Source organism: Podarcis pityusensis (assembly GCF_964106645.2).
Source record: "Podarcis pityusensis genome assembly, chromosome: 3".
NCBI classification, from domain to species: domain Eukaryota; kingdom Metazoa; phylum Chordata; class Lepidosauria; order Squamata; family Lacertidae; genus Podarcis; species Podarcis pityusensis.
In genome coordinates this window covers 103,859,189-103,873,205 of record NC_138026.1, presented here as the reverse complement: position 1 = coordinate 103,873,205, position 14,017 = coordinate 103,859,189, and the positions used below count along the sequence as shown (strand labels likewise).

The 14,017-nt window shown below is 43.0% G+C and overlaps 2 protein-coding genes across 4 annotated transcripts in view; one reads left to right on the top strand and one right to left on the bottom strand.

Moving 5' to 3' along the window:
* Nucleotides 1–1,241: 1,241 nt before the first annotated feature.
* CRIPT (CXXC repeat containing interactor of PDZ3 domain) lies at nt 1,242–6,146 on the bottom strand. Its single transcript, XM_080998193.1, has 5 exons — nt 5,977–6,146; nt 4,153–4,218; nt 3,040–3,094; nt 1,585–1,688; nt 1,242–1,485 (listed from the first exon to the last, which is right to left on the bottom strand). The coding sequence occupies exons 1-5, from the start codon at nt 5,990–5,992 to the stop codon at nt 1,421–1,423; spliced, it is 306 nt and encodes a 101-aa protein (XP_080854319.1). The 5' UTR covers nt 5,993–6,146; the 3' UTR covers nt 1,242–1,420.
* Nucleotides 6,147–6,199: 53 nt separating this feature from the next.
* PIGF (phosphatidylinositol glycan anchor biosynthesis class F) overlaps nt 6,200–14,017 on the top strand; it is a 45,596-nt gene continuing 37,778 nt past the window's right edge. The window contains exons 1-4 of one of the 3 annotated variants that reach the window (XM_080998205.1): nt 6,200–6,334; nt 8,019–8,276; nt 9,896–9,987; nt 10,988–11,104. In XM_080998205.1, coding sequence (XP_080854331.1) covers nt 8,049–8,276; nt 9,896–9,987; nt 10,988–11,104 — 437 coding nt within the window. In that variant the 5' untranslated portion in view covers nt 6,200–6,334; nt 8,019–8,048. Of the gene's footprint in view, nt 6,335–6,434; nt 6,593–6,824; nt 6,962–8,018; nt 8,277–9,895; nt 9,988–10,987; nt 11,105–14,017 lie in introns of those variants that run through there. The other 2 variants (XM_080998204.1, XM_080998206.1) reach the window with 2 other exon arrangements.

The following is a 14,017-nucleotide window of genomic DNA, read 5'->3' as shown; positions in this document are numbered from 1 at the left end:
ATGTTTGCATGGATCTGGTCCAAGTCTTCTGCCATCTGAGTTCTGTCGTTTACATTTACATCTCAAGCAGAAATTAAACCAGGAAATGAAATTCCAAGGATTATTAAAGCAGAAAGATAAAATAAATATATATGCAGAAGGTGCTGAGAACCTTGAAAAAGAAAATATATTTGCCTGGCACTGAAAGTAGGTGCTAGGGCAAGCTTTCTTGGTGACTGTATACTAGAGTTGGAGTGAGACTACTGAAAAGGCCCTCTCTTCAGCCATCACCTCTCTAACCTCAGAAGGTGGATGACTCCCAGAGAATAGCCTCTGACGCCAACTCCAAAGTATGGGGCAGGCAAGAGGGCAAGTGGTATGCCCTGCTGCCACATCTAGCCAGACCAAGGTGGGTTTCCTCCTTCAGAATCAAATCCTGGATTATTATTGCTTCTATTGTCTACAGCATGGCAACACCAATATGCAAGGGATGTATCAACTATCGAACAGATCAAAGAATAACACACTAAGAAACAAAAATAACATACAAGAACACCCTAATACCACCCTCAGCCAAGATTATATGTCAGTCACCTCTTTTTTTAAACACAACAAAATGGAAACACTATATATACAATTTTTCATCCATGCACAAGTAATGCCCCAACGCCAATTTTGAATCATGAAGTTAGAGGCTAATTTATGCTAGGCTTCTTCATTTGACTTCAAGATTCACCCCAACAAAACCAGATTAAAGGAAATAATGCTGGCAACGATAGCACACTTGTTATATACCAGGTTCTAAGAATGTTGGACTCACCTAGTTGAATGACGCCAACCCCAACCAACCATGTATTTTAACCTGTCAGCTTCTTGAGAACATTTTGTTTTTGCAGTTATAGGCAGGCAACAAAACCGGGAAACTTACAGAGCTCCTGGTGGTTGGCTTGGTGGGTTCCAAGTTATGCATCGTTTTATACATTTGCAAGTAAACCTACATTAAAAAACAAATCATTTTATGCCAGTTTTATTTCATCAATCCCTCTGCTGGTAGACTTGCAATCTACAAATTCTTCTTATAGCAGTGGGGTGAAGAAAAATGTTGATCTGCTGGCTTTTTTGAGTTTTTCCTCAAAACTAGTCTAATGAGTTAAATTGAAACATTTTTTCTATTTATACCATTAAGCGTTACTAGCAGATCACTATTAATATCAGTAGATCAAAACGCCAAATGTGACCATATCAAGTTGCCAATACACCAGTTTTCTTATTATAAATTTATACAGGTATGAATTGGACCATTGATCCAGGTTTACAATCAGCGCTAACAACTAAAGGTCCATGCAAATTCTGACGGTGTCTGCCATCTTTTACATTTTTCCCCAACGTTGATAGCTGTTTTTAAAGTAAAGCTGGTCAAGAAGAAGTTCATAGTATATAATTAGACGGATGTTTGCTTGTAGTTTTTTGTATCCAACACTTTCTTCCCGCACATTGCGCAGATGCCTATTAACGAGAAAAACAGTGAGAATGAAACGTTTTCTTTTAGTCCAAAAGTACAAAAACAACTGAACAAGAGAAAATAATTGATGCCAAATGTCTCACCCTTTTTGTATGCACATCCCTGGCAGTAGTGGGAGCCTGGCTGATGAACTGAACTTTTGCAAATTCGGCATACTGCAAATTTGTTTTTACCATAAGGATCAAACCTAGGAAGAGGGGGGGAAAGGTAACTGAATTGCCTATTCATGGAAAGCTTTCCTACATACTTTCATACAGTTGGGAGCAGATGAGGATGGGGGAAGGAAGACAAGAGAGAAGACAGAATTGGCTAATAACAAAATCTTCAAAAGCAACTTCCCAGTTACAAAGCTGATCAGACGCAGTTCTTCACTTCAGCTTTATCAAATGTAGACTGGTTTGCACATCAACATCTTTAAACTATGTAGGTATACTTGACATATTTTTCAAAAAGTTTCTTATCACACCTCCTGCACAAAACTGGTAAACCAGCCCAGAGGATTTTTTGCATAATTGATACTGGAAAATGGTTTGAAAGTCAAGTGCTATGTAATTGAGATATAAAAGTCAACTGCCAATCCTGTATTTCACTTCTGCCACGCTCCAGCTGGGAGGACCATGAGGCAGAGAAGAAAAGATTGAAAACTGGTTTCAAAAAGGACACAATGGGTCTTTCCCAATCCGTCTTACATTTCCCCAGGGTCTCATGGCACCTTCACCGTTCATCTATTTCATCTCTGCTCTGGCAGCTGTTCTAGCTACATCTCTGGAGCCCACAAAGAGGAAGCAATGGCAGCCATAATAGCTGGCTGCAAAGGTGGCATAAAGTAATGTGATATGTGTATGTGTGCAGAGGGAAGGGGGGAAAGCTACAGCCCCTTTTGGACAGAAATGACTTGGCCATTGTACTCCATGCTCTGGTAACTTCAAGATTGAATTATTGCAATGTGTTCCATGTCGTGCTACCCTTGAAAATGACTTGGAAACTTCAGCTGGTCTAAAGTGCAGCAGCCATATTAGTGGCTGAGGATGCTTATAAAACTCACAGAGCCCATCTTTTAAAACAACTGCAATGGTTGCCAGCTTGATTCCAGGCTCAATTCAAGGTGTGCACACTAGTTATTAAAGCCGTAAACAAATTAAGCCCCAAATATCTGAGAGACCACCTTCCTGACAAGATCCTCTTGCCTGTTATGATCAACAAAGGAAGCCCTCTTGGTAGTTTCAGCACCCTTTGAGATTTGGGTGGTAGGGGCTGCCACAGAGAATGTCCACTCTTGGGCCACCACTAAGTCTTTGCTTTCCCTCCTCACACAGGTGCATCTGGCACCTTCACTATGCAGGTTTCAAGGAAGTCCTGAAGATGCACCTCTTTACCCAGGCCTTTGGACCCACTCTATTTCTGTGACCCTAATTTGCTTTAACTGTTTTCATTCTGAATTTTAATTTCTGCAAGCTGCCCTAGAAACTGCATGTGAAGAGTGGGTAATGATGATGATGATGATGATAATAATAATGATAATTTAATACTTCAATTACCTTGCCTTCTTTGATGTCAATGCCTTGTTTTCATTTAGTTTTCTCCCACCACTTTCTAAAAAGAACAAATAAGTTTATTGCTTGATATACATAATTTGCAAAACTATTATAAATTAAGACCCGTGCTCACATATCCCTTATTTTCCAAGAATACAACCAAAAAGGGGGGGGGGGGATACAAGTGTTCAAGGTGCCCAGTTTTTCTATGTGATGTACTATGTTTATAGAAATATGCTGCCTTTATACAGATGACTCAATCAGAACATTTCACAAATTTAGTTTTGATTAGTGCTTCAGTGTTCTTTGAATAACTGAACTAATTAAATCAATTAAAGTTTTGCAGACATATTTCTTTAACTCCCAGGTTACTGGCACCAAACCCAAGATTCCTGTTGAGGTTCTCCAGGCAAACAAGGAGTTTTCCTACCCTTCTTTTGAGCCTGGAGATGGGCAGTGGGATCTCTGCCACTGGAGCTGATAAAATGAGTGAATGAGTAATATCCAATGAATGAGAAAATTGATGGAAGTTCTAAAAAGAACTTTAAAGCATCATCCAAATTCTGTGCTACTGTAAAAAACTTTCAAGTAATAAGTATGTCCCACTTGTCCACTTTTCTCCATTTCCTACTGCCTATATAACTGCTTTTTTCACTACCCCCTTCTCTCTCTTTCCTAAGGCTCACCACAAAACCAGTTGTCTCTCCCTAGCCCTACTCCTTATCTGAGTTTGTAAGCACACTCTTGCACTGCTCTTGGCAGCCGTATGGGCCATCTCTCCCGGCCCAAAGAGCCCAAACAAGCAGTATATATAGGAAAGGAGTCTGCAGTGCTCACAGAGGCGTGGGGTGTGTGAGTGAATGAGGGAGGCATTTTTTTTTTCTATTTGTTACCCTGCCTAAGGAAATTGCTACTGGCATCAAAATAACAGATCTGTAGCAAATTGAATCTCTGGACCATAACATAAATGAGACAAACGCTTGCATATAAGCATCTGAAATAAGATTGCAAAAAATAATGCACCTTGAAGGTAACCTACTCACATTTCAAGGTTTGCTTATCAATAAATGTTAGAAAGAATATCTACTGAAGTGGTTAGATAGTATTTAGAAATACCTGTGGTGTTTCTTGCACCATCTTTCCATGTATCAGGTGTAATTACAGTACCAAGTTTTCTCTCACCTATGGAAAAACAGAAATGCAAAGGCTGTGATATTCCAATCTATGCTTTGGAAGTCTTTTGAGAACACACCACATATTTCATTAGGCCCACCTTCAAATCAGTTCAACTATTTGAACATGGGTAATACAGTGTACTTCATTCTATTAATCCACTACTATCACAATTCCCTTTGAAAAGTAGACATCCATAGCTGATAAACAAAGCTCATGCAGGCCTACCAGCCTGAGGGGTCATCATTAACGAACATACAAAGGACCCTTCCAGATCCAACCAAAGACCAACTAGTTCAGCACTCTATTTCCCATGGGATAAGAAAAGAAGAGCCCTGTCCCACTGCTGTGCCCCAGCAACTGGTATTCAGAGGCATACCTCATTGTTAGTAACCACTGATAGCTTTAACCTTTCATGTTAGATGTCAATGCACCCAGCCTGCCTAATAAATGAACAATGAATTCTCAGAACACCAATAGCATGATGCACCTCATCATGATTCCACAGTTAACTCCTACCCCACCCCCACGCTTTTACTGAATAGAAGCTGGAGGCACACCTCACTCAAAATGTTTTGCTTCAGTGTGTAAATGAGTTAAGAAACCACTTGCCCATCAGCAGCCAATCCACTTGTGGTTCTGCATGAGTTACTGATGCAGAAGGCCAAGTAGGTTGGCCCCTGTAAATAAATGGGATACTGGAGCAGGCAAGCCTTAGGGCGATGGTGTCCAAACTTTTTTCAAAGTGGGCCAGATTTGATGAAGTGAAGGGCCCTGAGGGCTGACCAAAGTTGCTGACCTTTATTTAGGATTGAAGTTGTTAACTTTTTAAAGGATTTTACCCCAAAATTGTTGTGCTTATTTTAGGACTGAAGTTGTTGAGCTTATTTTTTTAGGGTTGAAGTTGTTGGGGTTTTTTAAGGATTTTACCCCAGGAAATAAACTGCCACAGGGGCCGTATTAGGCCCCCCGAAACGGACTTTGGACATTCCTGCCTTAGGGCCTGATCCAGCAGGGCTCTAACTTATGTTTGGAAGGGAGGAAAGCCAGAACGGTGACTCATACAGAGACGCCTCCTCCTCCTCCTCTGTAGGGCGATGCCTTGAGGAGGGGCACACCATGCTGGGAAGTTTTTGCCTCTGCACATGAGTTTGAGAATGTTCTGAACAGTTCCCATTGCGTTCATGAAACAGTGTACCCTGACCTGTTCTTAATGCATTGCTGACCACATCTACGGAACGTGATTGTTGTATTCTTTCATGTTATGATCAATCATTAGTAATTGTTTTAGTCATGCTATATCAATCTTTAGTTATAATTTAATTAGGAGGTTTCATGCCTGTCTAGTTCCAGCTCCGTTTCCCAGCCTTTAATCTATCGGTGATAAATGTTCATATGTAATTCCCGCCTTGTACTTATGTTAACCAATCAGCAACAAGTTGCTTTGTGTTTGTATCAACCAATCAGCCACAAGCACACCTGTGGCAATGTTTGTAATATTCAATAAAAGAGAGTTCTCGGGGCTTGCCCCGGCAGACGCCTCATATGACACCTGCCACTCGTCTGTCGTGAATTCATTCCAACAACACCAAACTCCAGAACTGCCTCCTTACACCATCTCTCTGAGAAGCGTCGCTCTATGGGTCTCTCGCGCGGAGGCTCCGCCGTTCAAAACAACGGCCGTTCAAAACGTCTGCCCCGTGACGTCACATTCTCCGCTTACCACCGCCCAACCGTTCCTTCAGCCCCCTCCCCGAGCAAACTCACACTTCTCGCACACCATGGCGAACCACCCGCGACGAAGCCTGCGGAACAGAAGCGCCGTCCCCGTCAGCTGCCACCAAAACAAACCGAGTCGGGTCCTTTCAACTTCCGGCAGTCGCCTCAGCGTCGGCACTTCCTCTTCCGGGTTCAACCGCCGCTCTCTCCCATTTCCTCCCTCCCTTTCGCACGCCTGTTGGTCGAGATGGATGAAAGGGGGGCGGGCCGTTTGTTGTGACGTCACAGAGAACACGACGGGAGGCGCTTGGCGCTGCCGGCTAGAGGAGGATGGAGCCCGTTTCCTGGTGACGGAGGGCCGTCTTTGCGAAGCCCCGCCCACTGGCTCCTTTGGGAGGACGGCCAGGTAAGCCGGACGCAGGTGACGACCCCCACCCCGGCTCCTCTCCTCCGAAACCCAGTTCCCTGTCTCCGGGGTTGTGGACGGCGACGAGCCCCCTTCGCCTCTTCTACGCAGTTCCCTCCCTAGAGGACAGACGTGGGCGAGCTGAAGGCTTGCAGGACCGGCTTTGCTTCCCTTCCTGCTAGAATCCCAAGGTCTGCCAATGGGAAACACGGGATTCGGGAGCCGTGTCTTGGGATGAACCTGCATGCACAGGTCCAGGTACGTCATGCACCCTGAGCCGCCACAGGGGCAAGATTCCGATTCTAAAAACCAGCCAGAGACGCAAAGCCAGCCAAGTAGGAGAGTCGTGTTTTGTTTTCTGCGGGAAACTTTTCTACTGACATCAAAATTCAGTTGTAAGATTTGCCGATCTAACTGCAAATCTCCCATGGATCCGCCAGTAGGTTGTCATTAAGGTCGGCCCAGGCTTGCCCAAGAACACACCCAGTTACTTCCCTTCGGTTGTATGTGCAGGGGAGGGTGGAGTGAAGGAAGGAACTGCCAGGAAGGCTGGCGTCTCCTTGTTTGTTCCTCTGCCGTGTTGGAAAACCCTTGATAAGTTTCCGAAAGGAACCCCTGGTAGTGCAGGTGAGTTTTTGTAAGGGGAGTATTATGATTATGATTTACTGAATTTATATACTGCCCTATACCCGGAGGTCTTGGGGCAGTTCACAGAACAAAATCAAAATATAAAGCCACAAAATATATAATCAAAATAAAAACAACAAGCCCCCATTGGCACACTCAAAACATTCAATGCGAAGCCAGGGCATAATGATGCTTAACACATGCCTACACATAGCCTGCACCAGTGACTTGCATCCTCCTAAGAGCAAGCTGCTCTATTGTGACTCTGCATCCGAAGTGGTTGTCTGCTCCGATCCTGCCCTAGGCAAAGGTGCGTTGGAATTAATCCACCCCAAAGCATAGGGTGGTCAGAGATGGGTTGAGTCACTGTTCTGGCAACTACTTTTTAACAGGTGGATGTTTAGGGCCTGAGAAGCAGTAGTGACCATTCATTTCAAACCATTGTGATCTTTTTCATGTGAATCAGCTTAACTGGGACCACAGAGCCAATTTTCCTTTGTGGAGCCCGTAGCCCTCTGTGATTATTATTCTTCCTCATCCTGCATCTAGTTTCTCTTATTCTACCTAGCCCTTCCTTCACCTTGTATGGTTCTCATCTACTGTTGCTGCTACTGAGAGCCAGTGTGGTGTAGTGGTTAAGAGCAGCAGTCTCCTAATCTGGGGAACCGGGTTCGCGTCTCTGCTCCTCCACATGCAGCTGCTGGGTGACCTTGGGCCAGTCACACTTCCTTGAAGTCTCTCAGCCCCACTCACCTCACAGAGTGTTTGTTGTGGGGGAGGAAGGGAAAGGAGAATGTTAGCCGCTTTGAGACTCCTTAAAGGGAGTGAAAGGCGGGATATCAAACCCAAACTCTTCTTCTTCTTCTTCTTCTACTGTTGATATCTCCAGGACTCTTGTGTGAACCTAAATCTGAGCTAAAGGTGCCTGTAGAAATGCCTGTAGATTTAGGGGCAACCTTGATAAGATGCAACATTTTCAGTGCCATGTTTTATTGCAGAAAGAAAATTTTCGTTTGTTTGTACAAGAATATAACTACCTTAATTTGCTTCTCAACAGGTGGAAATTGAAGACAGGACTAAAGGCACCATGAAAGAAACTGAAATAAAAAGACTGCTGTCTGCCAATGTTATCTGTATATTCTCCATTATTGTAGCAACTGTCACTCCTTCTCTGTTTTTGGAAAACTTCTCAATCTTGGGAACACACCTGACTTGGTTATCCATCTGTTCAGCAAGTGTCGGCACTGTAAATATAGTCTTGTATTTCATTCTTAAACCAAATCCATCTAATAGAAGAACTTCACTTGCCCATAAGGTAAGTTTTAATCTTGGTAAAACATAATGTTTGGAATGTCATATAATAGTAACACTTAGTACCTTTTACATCTTTTAAATATGCATCTCATACATTTTTTGTTGCAGTCCTTCAGATAGTCCTGTAGGGTATGCCAGATGGGAGAGTAGAGCTTTAGTTCCAGCTACCTGATAAGTTCATGGCTGAGATCAGATTTTGAACTGAGTACTTCTGGGGAATCTTTTTGGCTTTGCAAGCCTAAGCTCATGGGCCAAATTTGACAGATGGACAGACATCAGGTGATTGGGCACTTTGAAGTCCCAAAGTTAGGACTCTGACAAGGTTAGGACAACACAAGGCTCTTTGCTTCATGGTCCTAATCTCAGGTCTAGGACTACAGTGATAATATTTGATATTTTTTACTCCTGTGTTGCATTCTTTGACTTTTCAGTTATCAAAAAGGTTATAGATCTAGGGCAGGCATAGGCAAACTCGGCCCTCTAGATGTTTTGGGACTACAACTCCCATCATCCCTAGCTAACAGGAGCAGTGGTCAGGGATGATGGGAATTGTAGTCCCAAAACATCTGGAGGGCTGAGTTTGCCTATGCCTGATCTAAGGCTAGGGCCAATCCCTGTTTGATCTCAATAATTTCCATTCTCCCCTGTGTGGTTTTTGCTGATGTGTGTTCCATTTGACTTCACTGGCACATGCCTGTTTGCAAAATGAACAAAAGTGGTTGCTGTGCATCTTCATAGAATTCATAGAATCATACAGTTGGAACGGATCCCAAAGGGACATCTAGTCCAATCCCTTGCAATGCAGGAATCTTAACTAAAGCATCCATGACAGATGGTCATCCAATCTCTGCTTAAAAAACCTCCAAGGAAGGAGAGTCCACAACCTCCCGAGGGAATTTGTTCTACTTTTGAACAGCTTTTACTGTTAGAAAGTTCTTCCTGATGTTGAGTCGGGATCTCCTTTCATGTAGCTTGAATTCATTGGTTTGTGTCCTACCTTCCAGAGCAGGAGAACACAAGCTTGCTCCATCTTTCATGTGGCAGCCCTTTCGATATCTGAAGGTGACTCTCATGTCTCCTCTCAGTCTCCTCTTTTCCAGGCGAAACATACCCAACTCCCTCAACTGTTCCTCATAGGGCTTGGTTTCCAGACCCTTGATAATCTTGGTCGCTCTCCTCTGAACATGTTTCGGCTTGTCAGTATCATTCTTAAATTGTGGTGCCCAGAAAGCGTTCTCATCTAACTAAGTTCTATTCAGGCAAGACCCACTGAAATTAACGGACTTAACTAGCAGGACCAGTTGGGAGTTATTGAACCTAAATTAGTCACACCCATTAATTCCAGTGGATCTAACCTGAGCAGAACTTGGCTGAATGCAGCCAGATGTCAATAATACTACAAGGCTTAAGCACATGCAGCTGAAACAGCTAGGTATTGTTTACCCCTGCTTCTCCCTCCTATGTTGTTGTGCCCTGTGTCAAATTTTAGATTGTAAACTTCTTGGGGGAGGGACCTGTCCTCCCCTGCTTGTATAAAGTGTCGTGTGCGCCATGGGCACTATATAATTTTTCTTTCTTTCTTTCTTTCTTTCTTTCTTTCTTTCTTTCTTTCTTTCAAAGGTGGCAAGGTTTCTAAGATGCTGTGTATACTTCTTCATGTCTTGCATCCTATTTCATGGAATAATTGTTCTTTATGGAGCACCACTGATAGAGTAAGTTGCTTTATACAAAACACACACATCATAAATCACAAAGCCAAATGTCCTGTACTGTACTGAGTCATTTGGACCCAGGTCTGCCCAAGTTTGCATACTTCATAGTAGACCCAGGCGTTTGCTTGGAGTATTGTTTAGTGGCCTGGTCACCTCTCCTTAAAGAGGAATTTGTAGAGTTAGAAAGGTTCAGAAAAAGGCCAACAAAATGGTCGAGGGGATAGAGCAACTCCCCTAGGTGGAAAGGCCGCAGTGTTTGGGACTTCTTAGTTTTGGAAATAGGGGAGTTAGAGGCTACATTATAGAGGTGTTCAAAATTATGCCTGGTGTGGAGAAAGTGGATAAGAGGAAAGCCCCCCCCCCCCCTTCTCATAACACTAAATTTTGTGGACACCCAGTGAAACAGAATGTTGGAAAATTCAGGACAAACGAGCGGAAGTACTTCAGACAGCACATAATTAGACTATGGAATTTGGCCACCAGCTTGGAAGGATTAGACAAATGCATGGAAGACAATGCCACCAGTGGCAACTAACCATAATGGCTATGTTCCATCTGCACCGGCAGAAGCAATATGCCTATGAATACCAGTTGTTGGAAACTGAAGGAGAGCAAAATACTCTTGTGCTGAGTTCCTCTCATTGACCACTGTGGGAACAGGATGCTGGACTAGGTGGATCCTTGGCCTGATCCAGCACAGCTGATCTTATGAGTGGGTGACGATGCCTCTTGCTTGTATGGATGAATGTGTGTGTGTTTGTCTATAGTGTCCTTTGTAAAGGTAAAAGAAACACTTGTTACTCTGTCTGCTTTTGGCTCTGGACCCAATCACTACCAAAGTCCCTGGAAGGTGGTCCATGATGGAGTGTGGTCCTCTGTCTATTACAGAACTTAGGGAAATTGAAATCCACACTGAAGTATCCTTTCTGTTGAGTTTGCCAAGGCAGACCTTGGAGGAGAGCTTCACTGACCCATATGCTGTTGCCTCCCTTTTTTCCAGGTCAGTACTGGAGACCTTCCTATTTGCAGTTCTTCTGTCCACATTTACTACATTGCACTGCTTGTGTTTGCTGGGGCCAAACATCCACATGTGGCTCAGGGTGTTCAGTAAAAATGGGTAAGTTGCATGCAGTATCCTAATTTTACTATTTTCCTCCATAGATTTTATTAAAGCTTAAAAGAAGATATACAGTCATACCTCGTGTTGCGTCCACTTCAGGTTGCGTTTTTTTGGGTTGTGGACTGCCGAAATCCGGAACGGGTTACTTCTAGGTTTTGGCAGTCGCGCATGCGCAGAAGCACTAAATCGCGCTTTGCACATGCGCAGACACACAGAAGCGGGTTGCAAACGCTGCGGGTTGCAAATGTGCATCCCGCACGGATCACGTTCACAACCCGAGCGTCCACTGTACAAAGATTAATATCAAATACAACATATCTTTTGTAACACAAAAAAATAAAAAAGCCAATCTAAGTAAAAACAAAGAAAGAGAAAGGGGGGAAATAGGGCTTTTGATTCTTTGACTATCAGCCATTTAAAAAAAACATTCAAAACATTCGCTCCAAGGTAACCCCCAACTATTCTACTTTCTATAAAACAGTGTTTTCTTTAGTCCTAAAACACAGATATCACAAGTTCGCTTTCTTTTTCGTGCAAAAATTCCATAATGGGTTTCTAGTCAATAATAAATATCAACAATGATTTTTCTCTAATTAAACATGTCAACTTCTCCATGTCAGCCAAGCCCATTAATTTCAGCAACCATTCCCCCATAGTAGGTAATGATAGATCTTTCCATCTTTGTGCATATAAACGTCTCACCACTGTAATCATTTGATGAAATAATCTTCCATAATCCTTTTCTAATTGTATATCCATTGGTCCTAAAAGGAAAAGTTCTGGATTCAGCTGAAATCTTCTCTAATCTTCTGTATGATTTGTATCCAATATTTCTTAGCTTTTTCATGTGTCCACCAAGCATGGTAAAATCTCCCTTCATATTTTTCACACTTCCAGCAAACATTTGGAATGCCTTTATACGTTCTGAGTAATTTCACAGGAGTTAAATACCAATGAGCAGTTTCCTAATTTTGCATTACCACTAGTGTATTTCTCTTATATTTAGGAAACTCTACTAAATCCAATTAAATACTAAGATTAAAACAAGCTAAGTGTAGCTAACATCTCTTAAACACCCAATCATTATCCTCAAAGCAATCTTGTATGATTATAACCTTCTGAAGAAAGGACCACATGTGAACACGTGGAAAAGGCACAGCAGATTATTCACCAAGGGCGGTTGGTTTCGTAAAAACAGTGTCTAAATTTATTAAAACATCCATTGCTGGATTTTTTTGTTGTTTGGAAAACTGGAGAAATGTGGTACATGTTAGTTTGAAAACTCATTTTGAGCAGGGATGGGGAGCTTGAAACATTTAAATAGAAATTCAAGGATTGGAATCAAACCGGAAAGTGTGAGATCAAGCTTGCTTTTCTCACAGTTTGCCTTGTTTCCTTTACGTTCTTCTGTGTGTGTATTGACATGGATAAAAGGGAGTCCTTGCATCCCTGAAGGCCAAAACATGAAAGGGCTGTAATTATTGCTAAAATTATCACATCGTTTTGGAAAGCTAGACTTACTATTGAGCTGAATCAGGCAGCACATCGCAGTCTTGCGATCAGTGATATTTCTGATAGGAACCTGCCACATACCAAGTCAGACCAGGGGTTCATCTCGCTCAGTACTGCCTTCACTGGCCGGCAGCAGCTCTCTGGAGTTTCAGACAAGGGTTTCTCCTAGGCCTGCCTTGAGATGCCAAGGATTGAACCTGGGACCATCTGCATACAAATTGGATACTCTACCGCTGACCTACAGCCTTTCCTCCTTAGATGTGATCCACTGAGCCTGCTTTATTTTGTGCCTGTGCTTATTCTATTGTTAATTGTTGTTGTTGTTTAGTCGTGTCCGACTCTTTGTGACCCTGTGGACCAGAGCACGCCAGGCACTCCTGTCTTCCACTGCGTCCCGCAGTTTGGTCAAACTCTTGCTGGTAGCTTCGAGAACACTGTCCAACCATCTCGTCCTCTGTCGTCCCCTTCTCCTTGTGCCCTCCATCTTTCCCAACATCTAAGGAGTCTTCTCATGAGGTGGCCAAAGTATTGGAGCCTCAGCTTCAGGATCTGTTCTTCCAGTGAGCACCCAGGGCTGATTTCCTTCAGAATGGATAGGTTTGATCTTCTTGCAGTCCATGGGACTCTCAAGAGTCTCCTCCAGCCCCATAATTCAAAAGCATCAATTCTTCGGCAATCAGCCTTCTTTATGGTCCAGCTCTCACTTCCATACATCACTACTTCTCTATTCTTAATAGGGAGATGCGAACAGAGACAGACCCTGTATCACTTTAGCATGGGATTTCAACCTCTCTTTCTTACTTTTAAAGTGGTAAATAGCAACAAGAAAGCAGTTCTCACCCCTACCCCAATGCCTTGACACTTTTGGTGAATGTTTAGCTTTATTTTCTGGATCTTGTGTGCTCTTTAAGAAAGGTGGGGGGGGGAGTAAATTGATGCAGTCTGAAAAGTCTATTGGGTCTGGTTATTGCCTGGGAACTACATCTGTGCCACCTTGGGGTTCAAGATGGAAGTAAGGCAGGCTACAAATACAAGGAAATAACAGGTTATTATTTTGCTGAAGGATTCCATCTATTACATTTGAATAGGGTTTCAATATTGGCATGGAAAAGAGACTGGAAGAAATGTTTTTAGAAAAGATTGCAGACTGCTTTGGTCGCATGGCTGATCAGGTGGAAAGAGGGACTGAACACAAGCGTGCCGGGTTTTGTTGTTGATGTTCTTGTTGTTTTAAATTACACCCTGCTTAAATTGACCCCATCAGACTTTCCAGTAGCTCAGGACAAAAAATGCAATAAAAACCTGTCCCCAGACAATTTGAAATCCTATCTTGCAAACCTCTTTTATCCCTCCTTCCTGAGTTCCGAAGGCCTTTGCAAAACAGGGAAGTTTTCATGC